This window comes from Sarcophilus harrisii, chromosome 1 (assembly GCF_902635505.1).
Source record: "Sarcophilus harrisii chromosome 1, mSarHar1.11, whole genome shotgun sequence".
NCBI classification, from domain to species: Eukaryota; Metazoa; Chordata; class Mammalia; order Dasyuromorphia; family Dasyuridae; genus Sarcophilus; species Sarcophilus harrisii.
The window spans coordinates 63619884-63641534 of NC_045426.1; the positions used below are offsets into that span (position 1 = coordinate 63619884).

Genomic DNA, 21651 nt, shown 5'->3' on the forward strand with positions numbered 1-21651 from the left:
TAAATGTCATTTCATTTTACTCTCACCACAACTCAGTAGTAGGTACTATTATCATCCCCATTTTATAGATGAGGAAACTGAGGCTAAGAGAGGTGGTTGACTTGACCAGGATCATATACCTAGCATGAGTATGAGGCTATATTTAAACTCAGGTCTAACTGATTCTAAGTCTAGTGTTCTATCAACCATACCACCCACAAGCCTTTCCTGGTATATAGGTGGCCAAGGTCCCACCAGTAGGTGTCAGAACAATGAATCCAGATTTTCTGGTTTTACTATACTTTCCAGTATTACATATTCAGACTCTCCAAAAACCATGGGGCAGGGGGCATTTTCCAAAATGACCTACTTTCATTTTAATTTTGTTTGGCACTCCTATCTCCAGCCCACTGGCAAAGGAGCACCGATTCTGCCTTTAGCCTCAGTGGCAATATAGTGGGCAAATGAATTCAGCATATGAATAAACGATTATTGATCACTACTCGGTTCCAGGTGCTAAGTTCTGGGAACGCCAAGAAAAGCAAAAACAGTCCCTCCTCTGAATGGGAGGGGGAAAAGCAAACAAGTAGGGATGAATAAAATATATGTGGAGGAATTTGGAGGCATTCTCAGAGAGAAGAAACTAGCAGAGTGTGTGTGTGTGTGTGTGTGTGTACCTGGAAAGGCCCCAGGCCGATGCTACCATTTGAACTAGCTCCTGAAGGAAGAATAGGGTGGCTGCCCGTCACTGCAAATTCAGTGCAACCTCAGAGCTCCAAATCCCTCAATTTACAAAGACAAATGCAAAGATCTAAAGAGAGGAAAGTTAATGAAATTTACAGCTGAGTGGATTCTTTCCTGGGAAGCAGGTTGATGGAGTGGTCAACAAAATGGTACAGGGCCCTAAAAAAAAAGAAACGGGGAAGTGGAGGAAAAAAAAGAAAAAGGGCTGAGTGGACCACGGTAGAGAAGAAAAACTTTGGGGAATTCACAGTATTTCCTTTTGCTAGTGGGTGTGGCCGAGTATTCTCCCCGGATCCCCCCCAAACTGGTGATGAGTGAATTGTCGACACCGCAGCACAAGCTCTCACCCCCGAGACGGGCCAAGGGGCGGGTCTGAGCGCTCGATTGGCAGCAGCAGGGAGGAAAGCGGCAGCACCGGACAGGATGGGGTAGAGAGGGGCCGGGCTTGGCTGGGCCCTCCCGGGGGCAGGCACAGGGGCCAAGGACCCTCCGCTTTAGAGCTACATGTGGGTCTGGACCGTACGCTCCGGTGCAGAGGCTCATCCGGTGTCATACGCCTGGACTTGGGACACACACACACACACACACACACACACACACACGCGCGCGCGAAGCACACCCACACGCACGCAGTGACACACAACGTGAGCGCGCGCGTACACTGACACCCACACTCACACGCCCACCCTCAGAGGTGGCGTCAGCCACATCAAGGACGCCAGCCAGCTCGCAGCGCGTCGTGCTCCCCGCCTCCACTGCCATGGCAGAGGGTGCCTACCTAGGATGGGACTTCAGCACCCAGCAGGTACCCGCCCGGAGGCGCCCCGCTGGCGGCCAGCGACCGCCGCCTCTCCTCGCAGACTCAGGGGCACGTTTCTTTCTCTCTTTCCTGCTTTTAGTTTCCGGGCACGCACATTTCCCTCCACCGGGACCCCCTTCCAGGTGCGCCCTGTCTTCCCCAGTTCTGATTCCTTGCCCCCGGAATCTCCCTCTTCTCCAGAACCCTCCTGGTTGGAGTAGGTTTTCTTGCTCTTCCCACCCAGGATCGTTTCCCACTAATGTAATCTGGCCCTAGTCCAATCATTTTGGTTTCTCCTTCCCCAATTCTGGCTTCAGTATGCTATCCAAAGCAGCTGGAGTGGCGGGGTTCGAGACTTAAGCATGAAAATCGGGGAAACTGAACCCCACAGCCCTCCTGTGGCCTTGGCTCCCCACCTGTGCAGTTGCATCTTTCCCTTTTATCTTCTGTGCCTATTTTCAGTCCTGATTTCCCAGGCAGACCTGACTAGAGGGCCTGGACTCGGGGTACAAAGGGCACAGCTACATTATCGTCATAACGGGAAGCCTTTGTTGTTGTTTGGCATTCATTCAGGCAGCAAATATGCATTAAGTGCCAACTATATGCCAGAGGAGTATTATTTATGGAACTTAACAAAGGCAAAAATGAACCAGCCCCTGGCCTCAACAAGTTAGCATTATATCTGGGGAGAAAACATGAACAAATGTGTGAATGAAATAAATACAATGTAAGGGGGCGAGGGTCAGTGAGCACACCAGCAGCTGGGGGTTACATTAAAAACTTCAATTACGTGGGACTTGAAGTGAATTTCAAAGAGGTGACCCTAGGTCTTGGTTTTCCGGAAAGATATTTCCTAGGACACTCTTCCCATTATTAATATTTCTGTAGTTTACTATTTAGTGAAACGATTATTTCCTGATAAAAACATCGCTATAATTTTGTTTAGTAAATTAAAAAACAAAACCAAAAACAAACAAACAAAAAACCAACCAAACTTAAATTAAGCACCTTTGTTTTACTTTGCTATAGAATTTTATCTTTTTATTTCAGTGTTGCTATAAAAATATAAGTAAACATGGTTTGGGCCCCCAAGAGAATTCCGATATGGTTCAAAACTGTCTCTACTTCTTTTTCTAGCCAGGGGTTCTTAATCTTTTTAAAGTGGTGGCCCCCTTTGGTTTCTGGTGAAGCCTATGGATCCTTTTTCAAAATAATATTTTTAGGTGCATAAAATAAGATAAGATGACAAAGGAAGTGTTATAGTGAATAATTCACTATAAAAATATAATTTTAAAATTCATACACCTGTTGGATGCAGATCCCTGCTCTAAGCAGACCTCATGCTTAGAAGACAATGAATACATTTGTCTTTGACAGACTTGGACCAAAATGCAGAGTACTGAGTCTTTTCCCCCTTCATATTAGGCCTCAGTTTCTCCATCTGTAAAATGAGGAAATCTGGACTAAATAGTTTATGATATACCTTTTAGGTCTAGATGTATGTTCTTATGACATTCAAAAATGAGAAGGTTGAACTAGATGAGTTTTGAGTTCCCTTTCAATTTTCAATCCTGTGCCCTGTAACTGTATTTTGTTTTCCTCAAATTCAGTCTTTCATCCCACTGAGAAGTACTGTTGTTCTGGTTTAACAAGTTTTATAACTCAGATTTCTTTAAATCTGCAGAGGATTAGAATGTGTGAGCCACTGTTTTGTTATTCTTGCCTCTGGCTAACTCACAGAGTTCCAAACTTCTCAGGTAGTACCCCCCTGGGAAACTGCCAACTAATCTGAAAAGGCTGCAGTTTGGTTTTAGAATTCACTGCCAAAAGGCCAAGGTTTCCAACTGTATCCAAGGTCATCTCCTGTCATCTTCAATTATATCTGGCCACTGGACCCAGGTGGTTCTAGAGGAGAAAAGGAGGCTGGTGACTTTGCATCGCCCTCCTTCTCTTCAATCTAATTCACTTGCATGTTACAGACCACCTCCCTAATATCACGGTAATCTTGGAGAATGAAGTACAAACAATAACAACAACCACCATTCTTAGTAATGTCAGTTAATTTGATAAATAATGATTTTTCCAGCTATCAATGAAGAATCAAAATTCAAGGTAAGCAGAAAATAGAAAGAGGTGTGGTATAGATAGTCTGAGAAGTAGCATTTGATTTTCCCCATATATTCCCCACAATTACTATGTATGTATCACCACATACATATATTATAGCATATTTTTATATGCATATGATGTATACATATATGTGTGTATATATATGTATGTGTACACACATACACACAGACACACAAATATTCCTGCTAATCTGTATATCTTTTGCTATGACCCAATAGAACATAAACTCCTCAAAGGCAGTTCTTGTTTTCATTTTTGTCCTTTTATTCTTAGCATCTAGCATGGTTTCTGGGATAAAATTGGCACTTAATAAGCACTTGTTGAGTTGAATTGTGGTCAGGACCTGTATGTTATAGACTACAGGAAATTCCCAGTATAGAAATTCCTTTCTCCCTTTTCTCCCAATATAGATAAACACCTCTTCCATTATTTAATCTAAGTATTACTGACTAGTTCTCAAACTTTTGGGTCATAGGATCTTTTAATGCTCTTAAAAGTCATTGAGAACTCCTTCAAGGAGTTTTTTATGTAGATTTTCTTTATGGATTTTATTGTATTAGAAATTAAATCTCAGTATTATTAAGAAAATAATTTGTCCTTAAAGATTCCCTGAAAGGGTATCTTGGACCCTTGATGGGTTCCTGAACCATACTTATGGAACCACTGGACTAGAGCACCATCGTCAGATGACAGTATTGGAAGCAAGATTTGAACTTAGATTTTCCTAACTCCAAGTGTGGCTCTCTATTCACTTTTTCACTGAGTTTGTTACAAAGCAGGAATAATAATTAATATTTTAAAGTATTTTCCCTCCAATTACATGTAAAAATCATTTTTAACATTGTTTTTAAAAAACTGAGTTCCAGATTTTCCTTTCCTTCTTTCCTTCTCCCCTCCTTGAGATGGTAAACAAGTTAATGTAGGTTATACATGTGCAAAATGATTAACGTTATTAAGAAAAAAAGTATTTCAATAATAAATGTGAATTATGCTTGGAGACAAGTGAATCTTTATTACAGTAATTACACGAGAGTGGCAACTGGAATTTAGGCTTAGAATTTTCTCCCAAAGAATGTTTCACGCAGAGGTTTTTTGTTTATATGCAAAGGGAACAAAATATTTCTCACTTAAGATAATTTAGAGCTGATAAAAAGCAAAACCTAGATGCAGAGTATTAGCAAAGGAAAGGAACTTCAAAGAAAGTGCTGCTGTCCAATTTTCTTGAATTATTTACATTCTTGTTATCAGCAAGGTGTGACATTGTTAGGACAAAGATCTCCCTAAGACTAAATTAATGTTTTGGATTCCTGAGGTCACCTGCTGCCTCTTCAATCTAAAACTTATTACTCAATTAAGAATTAGAGTATTTTTTTCTCCTTATCTACATGAACAGAAAAATTACTATATGAACACAAAAACTGCATTGATTGAGGTGTGAATGGATTTTAATTGGTATTGTTGAAGAGAATACTTACAGATTCATCAAAGTATTAAAGTAAGTGGATCTGAAATTAATATTTCCATTTACAAACACCTGAATTTAGAGGAAACTACTAGATTGTTGGGAGGAGAGTACTCTGTTAATCCTAGTCAAGACTACTTTGTATGCTATTATTTATGCTAATATTATTATTATTTTTTAAAAGAGCTGTGATTTCAGCAATAAGGAGAATCCCAACCACCTTCTGCCAATGGAAATCAGTCATTTTTCAGTCACATCTGACTTTTTGAGACACCATTTGAGATTTTCTTGGTGAGGATCCTTTACTATTTCCTTCTCCAGTTTATTTTACAGATGAGGAAACTGAGTGCTCAGAGGTCACACAGCTTGTAAATGTCTGAGGCTGAATTTGAACTCCTGGCCCAGCACTCTGTGCACCATGGTGCCACCTAGATTCCATTGTTCCTATTCCTAGTAAGCTATCTGGCTTCTGACTGAGATTCATTGGCAGAAGTCAGGACAGCATAGCACAAAGAGCTCTGGCTTTGGAATCAGGGGACAGGGATTTAAATCCCAGCTCTGCCAAATGACCGTTGGTAGTTATTTAATCTCTGTGGGCCTCAGTTTCTCATCTCTAAAATTAGATAACATTTTAAGATCTCTTCTTGCTCCAGATTTCTAAAAATTCAGTGTTCCTTCTCATATACGACATTCTTCGAAAGGCAGCATAGCATACTGCTGAGAGCTGTCCTCGAGTCCCATTTCTGACATATTAGCTTAAAATTTGACCTATTACTTCAAAATGTGTTCTATTCATTTTCGTTTAGCCTTGTCCATGAGGACAAGGGCCATATCTTTGTCTCTTGTCCTGCCTAGCACTGTGTCCTGAGCATGGGAATATGGAGTTTTGCTCATGAAAATGGGGTAGGCCTGCCTTACATGCACCAGTTAAGGAAATGAATAGCATGCATGTAGCCCATATTTAGTTTCTTGAGCATAAAGGCCAAAAAATCATTTTCAAGCTTACTTTAGCAGCATTATTTGCATTCAAAAAATAAATGTAGTCAACCCAACTGTGCCTTATTAATTTCTAAAAGCACCAAGATTTCTTGACTTATGCCATCATGATACAATCAATGTATACATAAAGTAACAATAACACTTTAAAATTTTCAGGCTTTTCATAATAATAATAATAGGTAGCATTTATATAAGTCTTTAAAGTTTGCAAAATACTGTTTATATATTATCTCATTTGATCTTCACCATAGCCCTATGAAATAGGTGCTATTGTTATCTCCATTTGAAGATGAGAAAAATGAGGGTCACACTGTTAACAAAGCATTTGAGGTAGTATTTAAACTTGGGTCTTTCTGACTCCAGCTCCATCACTGCACCTATGTCTGTTTGGCTGTTCAGTCTAGCTGCAGGTTAGGAGGGAAAGTTCATGGGGAAGCCAGCATGATGTTAAACAAAGGATCCTGAACTCATTTGTGGAGTTTGAATCTGCCCTTTGAATCTGACTGTTTTTCATATCTTTCAATTAATGACCTTTGATTCTATACCTGGAACTAGGTTTAGCTTGAGCTTTTCTCAACATTATTTGCTGATTTGTGAGATAACTTCTTGTTTATCCATTTATGCAAGCAAGACTTTTTATGCAGCCACCCTATGATGCTTGAAGGTATTAGCATCTTTTTCACAAATGAGGAAACTGAGGCACAGAGAGAAGTAACTTCAGTTAGAATCAAAGCATCAACACATATTCCTACATCTTGATGTTTTCTACTATCTCATACCACCATCCAAAATATAAAGGCTTGTATTTTTTTCCTAGGAATACTGTTGAATCTTGAGGGGTTTCTTGTTCAGATGCTCTATTTTCATATTTTTCCTCTATCCTTCTGGCCCTGTCCAGTGACTCTCCAGCCCACCAGTTCCCTTCATGCTCTTTCAGGCTAAAATCAGGAAGGACCAGAAAGAGACTGGACTCTTTAGCTAAACCAAAAGAGATGAGATTTTAAAACACCAAGCTGTTCCTTTGTGTAAGGAGAGTTTCTCGATTCTCACTTACCTAGCATTAACAACAGCAGAGATAGCATAAAGGGTCCCTGTGGGATAGAGCACTGCCTGGGGCTATATGTCGTAACAAGAAAGTAATGATAAAACATGAAAAGACACATTTCAGAAATGGAGGTGTTTGCAATGAGTGATGGCCAGGAAGTATATAGAAACTTTGGTGGTTTGTATGCAGTGGTACATGCAAAATATATGGGACTTTTATGTAGCCTGGGGGAAGAAGGTATGTATGGGGAGATGTAGATGATTTCTGAATAGTGACAAACATTTGTGGTAGATGTACAGAGGTGTTAGTGAATGGCTTATGAATGATTCTGTCCAGAGCTTTAGGTTACTGACCATTTCAACTGCCTCTTCTCAGAACAGAGCCTGGAGACCTTCCCCGTGGTCTTCAGGTTTTTCCCCCCTTTGAATAATTTCTTTTCTACTTCTTTCTTTTTCACCTTATTTTTCAATAAGAGAAATTAACAAATTAACAAAGATTTGTTTTTTCTCCCTCCAATTTTCCCTACTTAAAAAAAAGAGAAATTATGTACACTCATGCAAACAAATTCTTGCATTTGCCATGTTCTTGCCTCATTTCTTTTTTGGGGAGTATTATGCCAAGGACAGTTTATTTATTTTTCTTTTCTTATAGCATTTTATTTTCAAAACATATGCATAGATAGTTTTCAACATTCACCCTTGAAAAACCTTGTGTTGCAAATTTTTTTCTTCCTCCCTTTCCCCCATCCCCTCTCCTAGATGGCAAGTAACCAACATATATTAAACATGTACAGTTCTTCTATACCTATTTTCACAATTGTCATATTGCACAAGAAAAATCAGATCAAAAAGGGAAAAATGAGAAAGAAAACAAAATGCAAGCAAACAACAAAAGGGAAAATACTATATTATGTTGTGATCCATACTCCGTCTCCACAGTTTTTTCCTCTGGTTTCTTGCCTTCTTTATTTTTAATCCCCAGCTGAAGGGATCACGTTTGAGTGGCTGAACTCACTGGCATTCCTTATCAACCACTCTGTATTTTTCCCTTCTAACACATTTCCATATTTATCATGCTGCACAAGAAAAATCAAATTGCAAAGGAGAAAAAAAAAAAGAACAAAAAAGCAAAATGAACTGCAGCAGCACCAACAAAAAGGGTGAAAATTCTACATTGTGATCTACATTCAGTACTCATAGTCCTCTCTTTGGATGCAACTGGTTCTTTCCATCACATCTATTGGAATTGCCCTGAATCACCTCATTTGAAAGGAATCAGAATTGATTATCATATAATTTTTTTTGTTGCTGTGTATAATGCTCTTTTGGTTCTACTCACTTCACTTAGTATCAGTTCATGTAAATCTCTCCAGGCCTTTCTGAAATCATCCTGTTGTCATTTCTTACAGAACAATAATATTCCATAACATTCATATACCATAACTTATTCAGCCAGTCTCCAACTAATTGGAGTTTCCACTCAGTTTCCAGTTCCTTGCCACTACAAAAAAGGCTGCTACAAACATTTTTGCACATGTGGATCTTTTTCTCTTTTTTATGATCTCTTTGGGATATAGATCCAGTAGTGAGACTGTTAGATCAAAGGGTATGCACAGTTTGATAACCCTTTGGGCATAGTTCCAAATTATTCTCCAGAATGCTTGGATCAGTTCACAACTCCACCAACTATGCATTTGTGTCCCAGTTTTCCCACATTCCTTCCAGATTTTATCATTATCTTTTCCTGTCATCTTAATCAATCTGAGAGAGGTGAAGTGGTACCTCAGAATTGTCTTAATTTGCATTTCTGTAATCAATAGAGATTTAGAGCTTTTTTAAAAAATATGACTATTAATGGTTTTAATTTCTTTGACTAAAAATTGTTCATATCCTTTGATCATTTATCAGTTGGAGAATGGTTTATATTCTTATAAATTTGAGTCAATTCTCTATTTATGTTAGATTTGAGGCCTTTATCAGAATCCTTGGATATATAAATTTCCCCCCAGTTTTCTGCTTCCCTTCTAATTGGGGTTGTTTATCAAAAGCACTCTTGATACAGCACACTTACCCCTTTCTTCTTCTTGTAGCCACCACATCTTAGTATCAGGTTCTGGCATACCCTTGTTTTCTCTTCTTCCCCTTCTCCTTCCTGACAGTTCCCTATCATCTCTAAATCTATGATGCTCTGTCTTGTGATCTTGCTTTGATTTACCCAAACATTAGCTTCAGAGACACTTTTGTTCTGGCTTAATACATTTTTCTGCCCAGTGTTTCTTCAATTCCCAAGTATAAGTATAGTTTTTTTAGAATTTATCCATAAATAAATAGAGTAATAGATTGGCTAAGATGACAGGAAAAGATAATGACAAATATTGGAGGGCATAAGGGAAAACTGGAACACAAATGCATTGTTAGTAGAGTTGTGAACTGATCCAACCATTTTGTAGAGCAATATGTAACTATATCCAAAGAGCTATCAAACTGCATACCTCTTGATCCAGCAGTGTCTGTACTGGGTCTGTATTCCAAAGAGATCATAAAAAAGGGAAAAGGACCCACACGTGAAAAAATGTTTGTAGCAGCCTTTTTTGTAGTGGCAAGGTACTGGAAACTGAGTGGAGACTCCAATTAGTTGGAGATTGGCTGAATAAGTTATGGTGTATGAATATTGTGGAATGTTATTGTTCTATAAGAAATGATCAGCAGGATGGTTTCATAAAGACATGGAGAGACTAACATGAACTGATTCCAAGTGAAGTGAGTAGAACCAAGAGATCACTGTACACAGCAACAAGATTATGTGAGGATCAATTCTGATGGACGTGGGTCTGTTCAATAATGAGGTGATTCAGGTCAATTTCAATAGACTTGTGATGGAGAAATCCATCTACACGCAGAGAAAGCACTGTGGGAAATGAGTGTGGTTCACAACATAGTATTGTGACTCTTTTTGCTGTTGTTTGCTTGCTTTTTGTTTTCTTTCTCATTTTTTTCCTTTTTTGATCTGATTTTTTTGTGTGTGCAGCATGATAATTGAAATATGTTTATAAGAATTGCAAATGTTTAACATATATTGGATTACTTTTTGTCTAGGGGAGATGGTAAGGGGAAGGGAGGGAGAAAAAATTTGGAACACAAGGTTTTGCAAGGGTGAGTGTTGAAAACTATAGATGTATTTTGAAAATAAGAAGTCATTAAAATAGAGTTATATACTGAATTATGTCTTCTTTTTTCCTTCCTTCCTTCCTTCCTTCCTTCCTTCCTTCCTTCCTTCCTTCCTTCCTTCCTTCCTTCCTTCCTTCCTTCCTTTCTTTCTTTCTTTCTTTCTTTCTTTCTTTCTTTCTTTCTTTCTTTCTTTCTTTCTTTCTTTCTTTCTTTCTTTCTTTCTTTCTTTCTTCCTCTTCTTGGTGTAGACTCTAGAGAGAGAAGTAGATAAGCTTCTTGTGTGAGGGTGGCTGCTTTTAAGGAGCAAGGACTCTCATAGATAACTATTTTAATACTTATTTGATCTGATCCAGTCTTTTTAAAAATTTTTATTTCAGGTGAAGGTAATTGCTGTTGATGAAAAACTGAATGTCATCTATGAGGAGAGCGTTAATTTTGATAAAGAGCTTCCAGAATTTGGGTATGTTAAAAAACAGCGTATGGTATAAATCTCAAAGATCTCCATTCCTTAAGATAAGTTGCATGCAACATGCTAGCCTCAACTATGTTATATACTACCTGAAGATATGAAGAAAGATCAATTTTGGGGACCTTGGTCATTTAGAGATGAAAAAAAAGAAAAGAATGAGTTGAAGGAAAGGTAGGGACCTTCAACTCTAAATCCTATTAACATCCCTTGACATTAGTTTCCCCTGGTATAAGATCTAGAGTCAGAAAATGTGATTTCAAATCTCATCTCAATCATTTACTACCTGTGTGAATTGAACCTAAGTCTCAGCTTTCTCTTCTGTAAAATGAGGGGATTGGGCTAGAGAGACTTTGGGATTCTGTACATCTTTAGGTCTATCATATAATCATATCATATCATATCATATCATATCATATCATATCATATATTTAGTGTAGCTGGTGAGTTACTCTAAAGAGATACATAAAGATTAAAGAGAAAGGGAAGGGCCAGGGCTACACTTCTAGAAACAAAGAACCCTCCCTTGAATGTGGACCCAGCTAACCCCTCAGAAGAGTATTAATAGGCCAGATAAAAACCTGGGTGAAAATAGAGAACCTTTTTTTTGGAAGGAGCTCTCTACATTCCTCACAAAGGGTATTGCTAGATGAAGACTAGCTCTACAGACTGATGTAAGAAGCAGTTTCTTTATTTAATTTCTATTACTATTGACCTGCCTGCCAAAGATTCTCTTTCCCCAAGCAGATTAGGGCTCTGTTGCCATATATGACAATATATAGTCTCTCTCATATTTCTGTTTGCCTTATACTGAGAATGCCTGCTGAGAATTCAAACACTGGAATCCGGCAATATATAGTTTACAAACAGTTAAAATCTGGACCCAGAACTGAACAAGAGCAGGAAAGTGGGTTATATTGGACTTTTATTATATTTATATATTGCCCCTTTTCAACTCACTGCCTTTGATTTTATTTGGAATATTTTAAGGATTTTGGCACAACTATATTTTTACAATAACTATCCTACTTTTATCTCTGAAAAGAAAACAATCCAGTTAAGCAGAAGTTGGGCAGTGTTTTTCAGTGCCCCCGAGTGGAAACAAAAGTCCATCTTTTTAACATTAGCTTTCTTTCAGTCCTATTAAATGGCTGCAAGTTATAAATTACACAGTCTCTAAATAATTAAAGTTGAGGGTTACCTAAAAGGAAATGGAGAAGTTCATGCTGGTATGAATAGGCAGCAGAGTAACTAGTGCAGGAGAAGTAGTATAAAGAATATCATCAGAGATGTGGTTCTGGAAAAGGAGGGAAGCTGGTTATATGATTTACTATTGGCCCACAGGTTCTGTCAGACAGTTGTATGATCTCATGTGAGTCATTTAATGCTATCTGCCTCAGCTTTCTGTAAAAGTGGAATAATAATAGCACCTACTTCTGAGGGTTGTTGTGAGGATCAAATGAGGTAATATTTATAAGCTCTTGACAAACATTTGGCACTATATAAATGCTACGTTCTACTATGATTATTATTAATATAATAAATATTTATAGATATAACTCACATATGCAAAATCTATGGGGGGGGGTATTCATCATTAATGTTTAAAAGTATAAAGAGGTCCTGATACCAGTTAGTCAGTATTTGTTAAACACCAAGCATTATGTTAAGTATTAGGAATGTAAGTATGTAGGATAGTCTTTTCCCTTAAGTAGTTCATCTTCCAGTGGGGGAAGATAACACAGAAAAGAAAGCCAGAAAAGCAGAGGGAAGGGTTTCCAAGGGAGAGATGAATGGTGGGGATTGAAAAGATGTTCAAAATGAGTATAGGAGGATGGGGAATTTGATAACTCTTTTAAAAGGAGGCATTTATAACTCCACCCTCTAATCAGAGGGATGGAAGATAATGTATGTATGTTTAGAGAGGATTAGAACCTCTGGTATGAGGGCTTGCCCAGCCCTTTTCAGAACTGCACATCCACCTTTGGTGTCTATCTGTCACCCAGTTCTCACCTGTGACTCCAAGAAGCTGTAGCATAGGTATTAGTCACACTCCAGCACAATTGTCTTTGCAGATGGGTTATACCAGGTTGAGGGGAATCAACAAGTCTCAACACCATGGATGAATTAGGGGGGTTAGATATTCCAAGCATGAATACTTACCATGGCAGAACTTTCCTTGGTGAATTGGGTGGATAAGAACAATTTATCCTAATGGCTATGAAGGCAGATTGGAGCTTGAAGACACCAAGGTCATCTATTGTATACCGAGCCATCCATTGACATCCATTTTAACTTTTGTACTGCCACTGGACTTTGAAGACTCTGGAATAGAAATTGATGACTTTATACAATTCTGCCTCACAAATCCAATTTATACACAAGTCAAGACATCATCCCATGATGTCATTGGTCCTTTTCTAAAACTAAAGATGTTAGATAGCTCAGTGGATATAGCACTGGGTCTGGAGTCAGAAGGAGCTGAGTTCAAATCCAGTTTCAGAAACTTACTAGCTGTATGATCTTGGGCAAGTCATTTAGGAAATGGCAAACCACTGCAATGTCCTTGCCAAGAAAACTGCATGGATAGTATGGTTGATGGACTCACAAAGAAACAAACAACAACAAACCAAGGCTTATTGTATTTTGAAAGATGATGAGATTTCCACCTAAGATAAATGGCTTCACTTTTGTAGTTGAAGTCATTCTTTACCATGTCTTGAATTTTGTCCTGCTTCTGGACTTCGATGACTGAAAGAGTAAGACTGCTGATTTTGCACAACTCTACCTCATTTAAATCTAATTCACAGCCAAGTAATGACATCACCTATGATGTGGTCCTTTTCAAAAATGAAGAGCAAACAATGAAGTTCATACCCACATTAATACATTGGATTCATTTGAAATTTTATTAATTTGAAAGTAATAGAATCAGAATCACAGAATCTAAGAACTAAGCGATCTGCTTTAAGGCCATCTAGTCCAATATAATTTATATCCTTTTATAAAAATTATTTATTAGTTTTTGACATTTATTTTTATAAGATTTTGATTTCTAATTTTTTTTTTAATTTCTTCTCTTAGCCTTCTCCAAGATGGCAGTCAGTTTGATATAGGTTATACATATACAATCATATATAGAGGACTTTATCAGAAACACTGGCTATAAAAATTGTTTCCCAGCTTTTTGCTTCCTTGTAATCTTGGCTGCATTGACTTTATTTATGTAAATTTTTAAAAATTTAATGTAATTAAAATTATTCATCTTGCATTTCTTAATGTTTTCTATTTCCTGTTTGATCATAAATTCTTTCCTTCTCATAGATCTGACAAGTAAAATATTCCTTGCTATCTTAATTTACTGATGGTATTATCCTTTATTTCTAAGTCATATACCTATTTTGATCTTATTTTAGAGTAGAGTGTGAGATATTGGTCAATGCCTAGTTCCTGGTATATTATTTACCAGTTTTCCCAGCAGTTTTTGTCAAATAATGAGTTCTCATCCCAGAAGCTGGAGTCTTTGGGTCCATCAAACAGTAGATTAATATAGTCATTGACTATTGTATCTTGTGTATATAACCTATTCCAGTGATTTACTACTCTATTTCTTAGCCAGTATCAACTAGTTTATTTTTTATAACAAAAGATTTTCATTTTTCAAAATACATGCAAAGATGGTTTTCAGCGTTCACTTTTGCAAAACTTCGTGTTCTAAATTTTTGTCCCTCCTTCCCCATCTCTTTTCTTCCCTAGATAGCAAGTAATCTAATATAGGCTAAACATGCAATTCTTCTAAACATATTTCCACAATTATCATGCTACACAAGAAAAATCAGATCAAAAGAGAAAAAAATGAGGGAAAAAAAACCAAGGAAACAACAACAAAAGTGAAAATACTATATTGTGATCCACAATTAGTCCCCACAGTCCTCTCTGTAGATGCAGATGGCTCTCTCCATTTCAAGTCTATCGGAATTGGCCTGAATCACCTCATTGTTGAAAAGAGCCAAGACAATCACAGTGAATCATCACATAATCTTATTGTTGCAATGTACAATGTTCTCTTTCTACTTATTTCACTTAGTATAAGTTCATCTAAGTGTCTTCAGGTCTTTCTAAAATCAACCTGCTGATCATTTCTTATAGAACAATAAAATTTCATTACATACATATATTATAATTTATTCAGCCATTCCCCAACTGATGGGCATCCACTCAGTTTCCAGTTCCTTGCCTCTACAAAAAGGGCTGTTACAAACATTTTTGTACATGTGGGTTCTTTTCCCTTTTTTTGGTGATCTCTTTGGGATACAGACCCAGTAGAGACACTCCTGGATTAAAGTGTATGCACAATTTTATAGTTTTTTGGGCATAGTTCCAAATTGCTTTCCAGAATGATTGGATCATTTCAGAACTCCACCAACAATATATTAGTGTCCCAGTTTTCATTTATCTCCTCCAACATTTATTATTTATCTTTTTCTGTCATGTTAGGCAGTCTGTGGGGTGTGAAGTGAATACAAATTAGTTTTGATCATTGTTTCTTTATAATATAGTGGCTAGACTCCATTCATTTGCATTTTTCATTACTTCCCTTGATATTCTTGACATTTTGTTCTTCTAGATGAATTTTGTTATTTTTTTTTCTAACTATATAAAATATTTTTGGCAGTTTGATTGGCACTGAATAAGTAAATTAATTTAGATGGAATTGTAATTTTTATTATGTTTGCTCATCCTATTCATGAACAATTGATATTTTTGAATTTTTTTAGATATGACTTTTTGTGTAAAAAGTGTTTTCTAATTGTGTTCATATAGTTCCTGGGTTTACCTTGGCAGATAGACTCCCAAATATTTTATATTGTCTACTAATATTCTAAATATAATTTCTCTTTCTATCTCTTGCTGTTGGGCTTTGGTAGTAATATATAGAAATGCTAATCATATATGTGGGCTTATTTTGCATCCTGCAACTTTGCTAAAGTTGTTAATTGTAGAGAGCAGAACTCTGGAGAAGTGTACTTGAAAGAAGGATTCTTACAACAAGGTGTTAACTCAGTGGAATTGATAAGACACTGGCTATCTAGTTTAGCATGGTGATTAATAGTTCTCCAATTCAGTATGATTGAATTAATCTTACAACAAATAATAGGGTCCCTAGTGATATAATGATTTTGGCTTATACTCAGTATGATGAATGGATTTAATTGTAATAGAGTATTTAAGAAGTCAGAGTCAGACCTAGAGGAAGACTTGGATTGAGACAGACTTCAAGATAGAGACCATTGTGGTGGCTTTCCTGTTTCCTCTACAGAAACCAAGACACATTCTGGAGGACCTTCAGAAAACTAGCTGAGCCCTAGGTGAAGGAGACAGACTGTGAAGGAGATAATAAAGAATTTGGACCTTATCCCTGCCTATTTTCATGATGATTACTCTGCTGAAACGAAGGCTGATCCCAAGACCTCTAGAAAACAAACCAGAACATTACATACAGTTAATTATTTCAAGAAGTTTCTTAGTTGATTCTCTAGGATCCTCTAAGTATACCATCATATCAAATGCAAAGAGTGATAGTTTTATTTCTTCAGTGCCTATTCTAATTCCTTCAATTCATTTTTTTCTTCTCTTTCTATTATTATTATTATTATATTCAAGTATTATATTGAATAATAATGATGATGATAGGCATCCTTGCTTCACCTCTGATCTTATTGGGAAGTTGTCTACCTTATCCCTATTACATATAATGCTTGCTGCTGGTTTTAAATAGATACTGCTTATCTTGTTAAGAAAAACTCCATTTATTCTTAAGTTTTCTAGAGTTTTTAATAGGAATAGGTGCTGTATTTTGTCAAAGGCCTTTTCTGCATCCATTGAGATAATCAAAGATTTCTTTTATTGTTATGATCAATTATGCTGATAGTTTTCCTAATATTGAACCAGATCTGCATTCCTGGTATAAATCCCATCTGATCATAGTGTATTATTCTAGTGATACATCACTTTCATCTCTTTGCTAATATTTTATTTAAAATTTTTTGTATTAATAATCATTATGGAGCTCGGTTTATAATTTTCTTTCTCTGTTTTGGCATGGTTGAGGTATCAGTACCATATTAGTGTCATAAAATAATTTGGCAGGATTCCTTCTTTGCTCATTTTTTTTCAGATAATTTACGTAGTTTTAGAATTAATTTTTTGAAATGTTTGGTAGAATTCACTTGTGAATCCATCTGGCTCTGGAGATTTTTTCTTAGGGAATTCATTGATGGCTTATTCAATTTCTTTTTCTAAAGTAGATTTTTTAAAAGTATTTTATTTCCTCTTCTATTAATCTAGATAATATATTTTTGTAAATATCCATCCATTTCACTTAGATTGTCAGACTTATTGGCATGCCGTTGGGCAAAATAGCTCCTAATTATTGTTTTAATTTCCTCTTTATAGTGGTAAGTTTACCCTTTTCATTTTTTATATTGATAATTGGGTTTTCTTCTTTCTTTTTCAAAATCAAATTAGCCAAAGATAACAGGAAAAGATAGTGATGAATGTTGGAGGGGATGTGGGAAAACTGGGACTTGGAGTTGTGAACAGATCCATCCATTCTGGAGAGCAATTTGGAATTATGCTCAAAAAGTTATCAAACTGTACATACCCTTTGATCCAGCAGTGTTACTACTGGGCTTATATCCCAAAGAGATATTAAAGAAAGGAAAGGGACCTTTATGTGCCAAAGTATTTGTGGCAGCCCTTTTTGTAATGGATAGAAACTGGAAAATGAATGGATGTCCATCATTTGGAGAATGGTTGGGTAAATTGTAGTATATGAATGTTATGGAATATTATTGTTCTGTAAGAAATGACCAACAGGAAGAATACAGAGAGGCTTGGAGAGACTTAAATGAACTGATTTTGAGTGAAATGAGCAGAACCAGGAGATCATTGTACACTTCAACAACAATACTGTATGAGGATGTATTCTGATGGAAGTGGATATCTTTGACAAAGAGAAGATCTAATTCAATTCCGATTGATCAATGATGGACAGAATCAGCCACACCCAGAGAAGGACACTGGGAAATGAATGCATTTTTGTTTTTCTTCCCAGGTTATTTTTATCTTCTGAATCCAATTTTTCTTGTGCAACAAGTACAGATCTGCACACATATATTGTATACAGGATATACTTTAACATAGGGAGGGGGTGGAGGGAGGGAAGTGAAAAGTTGGAACAGAAGTGAGTGAAAGGGATAATGATGTAAAAATTACCCATGCATATGTTCTGTCAATAAAAAGCTATAATTAAAAAAAAATTAAATTAGCCAATGACTTATCTATCTTATTGCTTTTTTCATAAAGCCAGCTAATAGTCTTATTTATAAATTCAAATTTCTTTAATGTCTCCTTTGAGTTTCAAAATGTCTAGTTTGGTATTTAATTGGGGATTTTTAAATTTATTCTTTTTCTTGCTTCTTTAGTTGCATATTCAATTTATTGGGTTTCCTCTTTCTCTATTTTATCCATGTAAGCATTTAGAGATATGAAATTTTCCCTAAGAACTACTTTGGTGCATCCCATAAGTTTTGATATGTTGTCTTATTATTGCCATTCTCTTGGATGAAATTTTTGGTTGTTTCTATGATTTATTATTTGACTCACTCATTCTTTACGATTAGATTGTTTAATTTCCAACTAGTTTTTAGTTAGCTTTGTATAACCCTTTATTGCATGTGGTTTTTATTGCACCATGATCTAAAAAGGATGTATTCAATATATGCCTTTCTGCATTTAATTGTGAGGTTTTTTATGCCCTAATATTTGTATAGGTGCCATGTACCACTGAAAAAATATATATTTCTATCCCTATTCATTTTTCTCTAGAGATCTATCATATCTAAATTTTCTAAAATTCTATTCACCTCCTTAAGTTCTTTCTTGTTTATTTTGTCATTAGATTTATCTAATTCTGAGAGAGGGAGGTTGAGATCTCTGACTAGTATAGTTTGCTGTCTGTTTCTTCCTGTAACTGACTTAACTTCTCTAAGAATTTAAATGCTATATCACTTGGTAACCACCATAGATTGCCTATGGAATCTTTTATCTAGATGTAGTTTCCTTCCTTATCTCTTTTAATTAGATCTGTTTTTGTTTTTGCTTTGGCTGAGATCAGGATTGTTACTTCTGCTTTTTTTTTTTTTTTTTTTTTTTTACTTCAACTAAAGCATAATAATATATGCTGCTCTAGTTTTTTGTTTTTTTTTTTACCTTTTTCTCTGTGCATTCTCTCTGCTTCAGATGTGTTTCTTGCAAACAACATATTGTAAATTCTGCTTTTTTAATCCACTCTGCTCTTCCCTTCTGTTTTATGAGAGAGTTTATCCCATTCATATTTACCATGATGATTACTGGCTATATATTTCCCTCCATGTTATTTTCTCCTATTATACTTTTTTTTCTCTTGTCATCCTCTCTTTCACCTCACCGGTGCTTTGTTTCTGACCATGCCCTCCCTCAATCTGCCCTTTCTTCCTATCATCCCTCTCTTTTCTTTCCCCTTTCTCTTCCCACTTCCTTGTCAAAAGGAAGAAAAGAGAAATTTCTATATTTAACTAAATGTGTATGTTATTTTCTCTTTGAGCCAAATCTGATGAGATTAGGCTTCAAACAATGCTCATTCCCCTCCCTCTTCAAGTGAATTAATTCACTCCACTTTACCTTACCTTTCCTCTTCTTCCAGTACAATCCTTTTTTTCTACTCCTTAATGTTTTTTTTTAATATCATAACATCAAAGCCAACTTATACCCACACCCTCTAAATATATACCTTCTAACCTCCTAATAAATTTATAGTTCTCAAGATTTACAAGTATCATCTTCCCATGTAAGGATATAAACAGTTTCACCTTTAAATAAGAGGCTTTTTTCTTTTCCTGTTTACCTTTTCATGCTTATTTTAAATCTTATATTTGAAGATTACTATGATATGTTACAAAGATTACACATTATAATCAAATAGGATTTATATCAGAAATGTAGGAATGATTTAACAAAAGGTAAACTCTGAACATAATTTATTATATTGGTAATAATTTTTTAAAAAAATCTCATGATTATATAATTAGATGCAGAAAAAGCCTTTAATGAAAATAAAACTATTAAAAAAAACTTGAAAATATAGGTATAAATGGATTTTTCCTTAAATTGATAAAACATACTTATCTGAAACCATTAGTAAGCATTATTTGTAATAGGGATAAGCTAGAAGCCTTCTTAATAACATCAGCAGTGAAACAAGGATGTCAACTGTTACCAATACTATTGGATATTGTATTGGAAATCTTAGCAATAGCAATAAAAGAAGAAAAATAAAAAGAATCAGAATAAGGAATAAAGTAATAAAAATGTCTGTATTTGCAGATGATATAATGATATATTTAGAAAATTCTAAAATTCAACTGAAAAGTTAGTTAAAACAATTAATGGAATGTAAAGTAAATCCACATAAATCATCAGCACTCCTATATATCACAAACAAAACCCTGCAAAAAGAGATAGTAAGAGTCATCCCATTTACTCTAAATAGTATTAAGTACCTAGAAGTAAACTTGCCAAAATGAACTCAGGAATTATATGAACAAAATCATAAAAACAAACTCTTTATACAAATAAACTCAGATTTAAATAATAAGAGAAATATCAAATGTTCATGGTTTGACAGGTTCAATAAAAATGATTTTACCTCAACTAATTTATATATTCAATGTCATCCCAATTAAATTACCAAATAATTAGTTTTACTGAATTAGAAAAAAAACAAGAACAATTCATTTGGAAGAACAAAAAGTTGAGAATATTGAAAGAACTAATAAAAAAATGTAAAGGAAGGAGTTTAGCAGTACCAGATATTAAACTATATTAAAGACAATAATTATCAAAAGTATCTGGTACTGTCTAAGAAATAGTAAGGTAGATCAGTAGAACAGAATAAACATAAAATTTATAGCAGTAAATAAATATAGTAACTGTCTTTGACAAGTGTAAAAACTTAATGTTTTGGGGTAAAAATTCATTATTTGATAAAAATTGTTGGGAAAACTGTAAAACATTGGCAGAAATTGGGCATAGACCAATATCTTACACCATTCACCAAGATAAAATCAAAATGCATATATGCTCAAGATATATTGAGAGATATTACAAGTAAATTTGAAGAACATGGAACACATTATATATTAGACTTGTGGATAGGTAAACAATTTATAAATATACAAGTGATAGAAGTGAGAAATGTAAAATGAATAATTTTGATCACATTAAAAAGTTTTTGTACAAATGACAACAATGTAGTCTAGATCAAAATTAAAGCAGAAAATTGAGGTGTCTCAGATAAAGATTTTATATCTCAAATATATAAATGACTTATGAAGCCTGTTCCCCAATTGATATTATCTTTACTTCTCACATCAAAGGATACAAATAGGCAATTTTCCAATGAAGAAATCAAGACAATTTATAGTCATGTGAAAAAATGTTCTAAATCATTATTGATTAGAGAAATGCAAATTGGGATACTATTATATATCTATTAGATTGGCTAAAATGATTGAAGGGAAAAGTAACAAATGTTGGAAAAGATGTAGAAAAATTGGGATACTAATTCATTATTGTTAGAACTGTGAATTGATCCAGCCATTTTGGAGAGCAAGCTGGAATTTTGCCAAAGAATTATTAAACTGCCAACATCCTTTGACCCAGCAATTCATTACTAGATCTGCTTCCCAAGATGATTGGGGAAAAAGGAAAAGAACCTACATGCTCTAAAATATTTATAGCAACCGTCTTCGTGGTGGT

General features: G+C 35.5%; 1 protein-coding gene across 3 annotated transcripts in view; it reads left to right on the forward strand.

Moving 5' to 3' along the window:
- The first annotated feature begins 1319 nt into the window (after positions 1-1319).
- The window catches only part of XYLB (xylulokinase), a 220534-nt gene continuing 200202 nt past the window's right edge, over positions 1320-21651 (forward strand). The window contains exons 1-2 of one of the 3 annotated variants that reach the window (XM_031957004.1): positions 1320-1528; positions 10703-10785. In XM_031957004.1, the coding sequence (XP_031812864.1) occupies positions 1484-1528; positions 10703-10785 (128 nt within the window). In that variant the 5' untranslated portion in view covers positions 1320-1483. Of the gene's footprint in view, positions 1529-1557; positions 1666-10702; positions 10786-21651 lie in introns of those variants that run through there. The other 2 variants (XM_012543706.3, XM_031956996.1) reach the window with 2 other exon arrangements.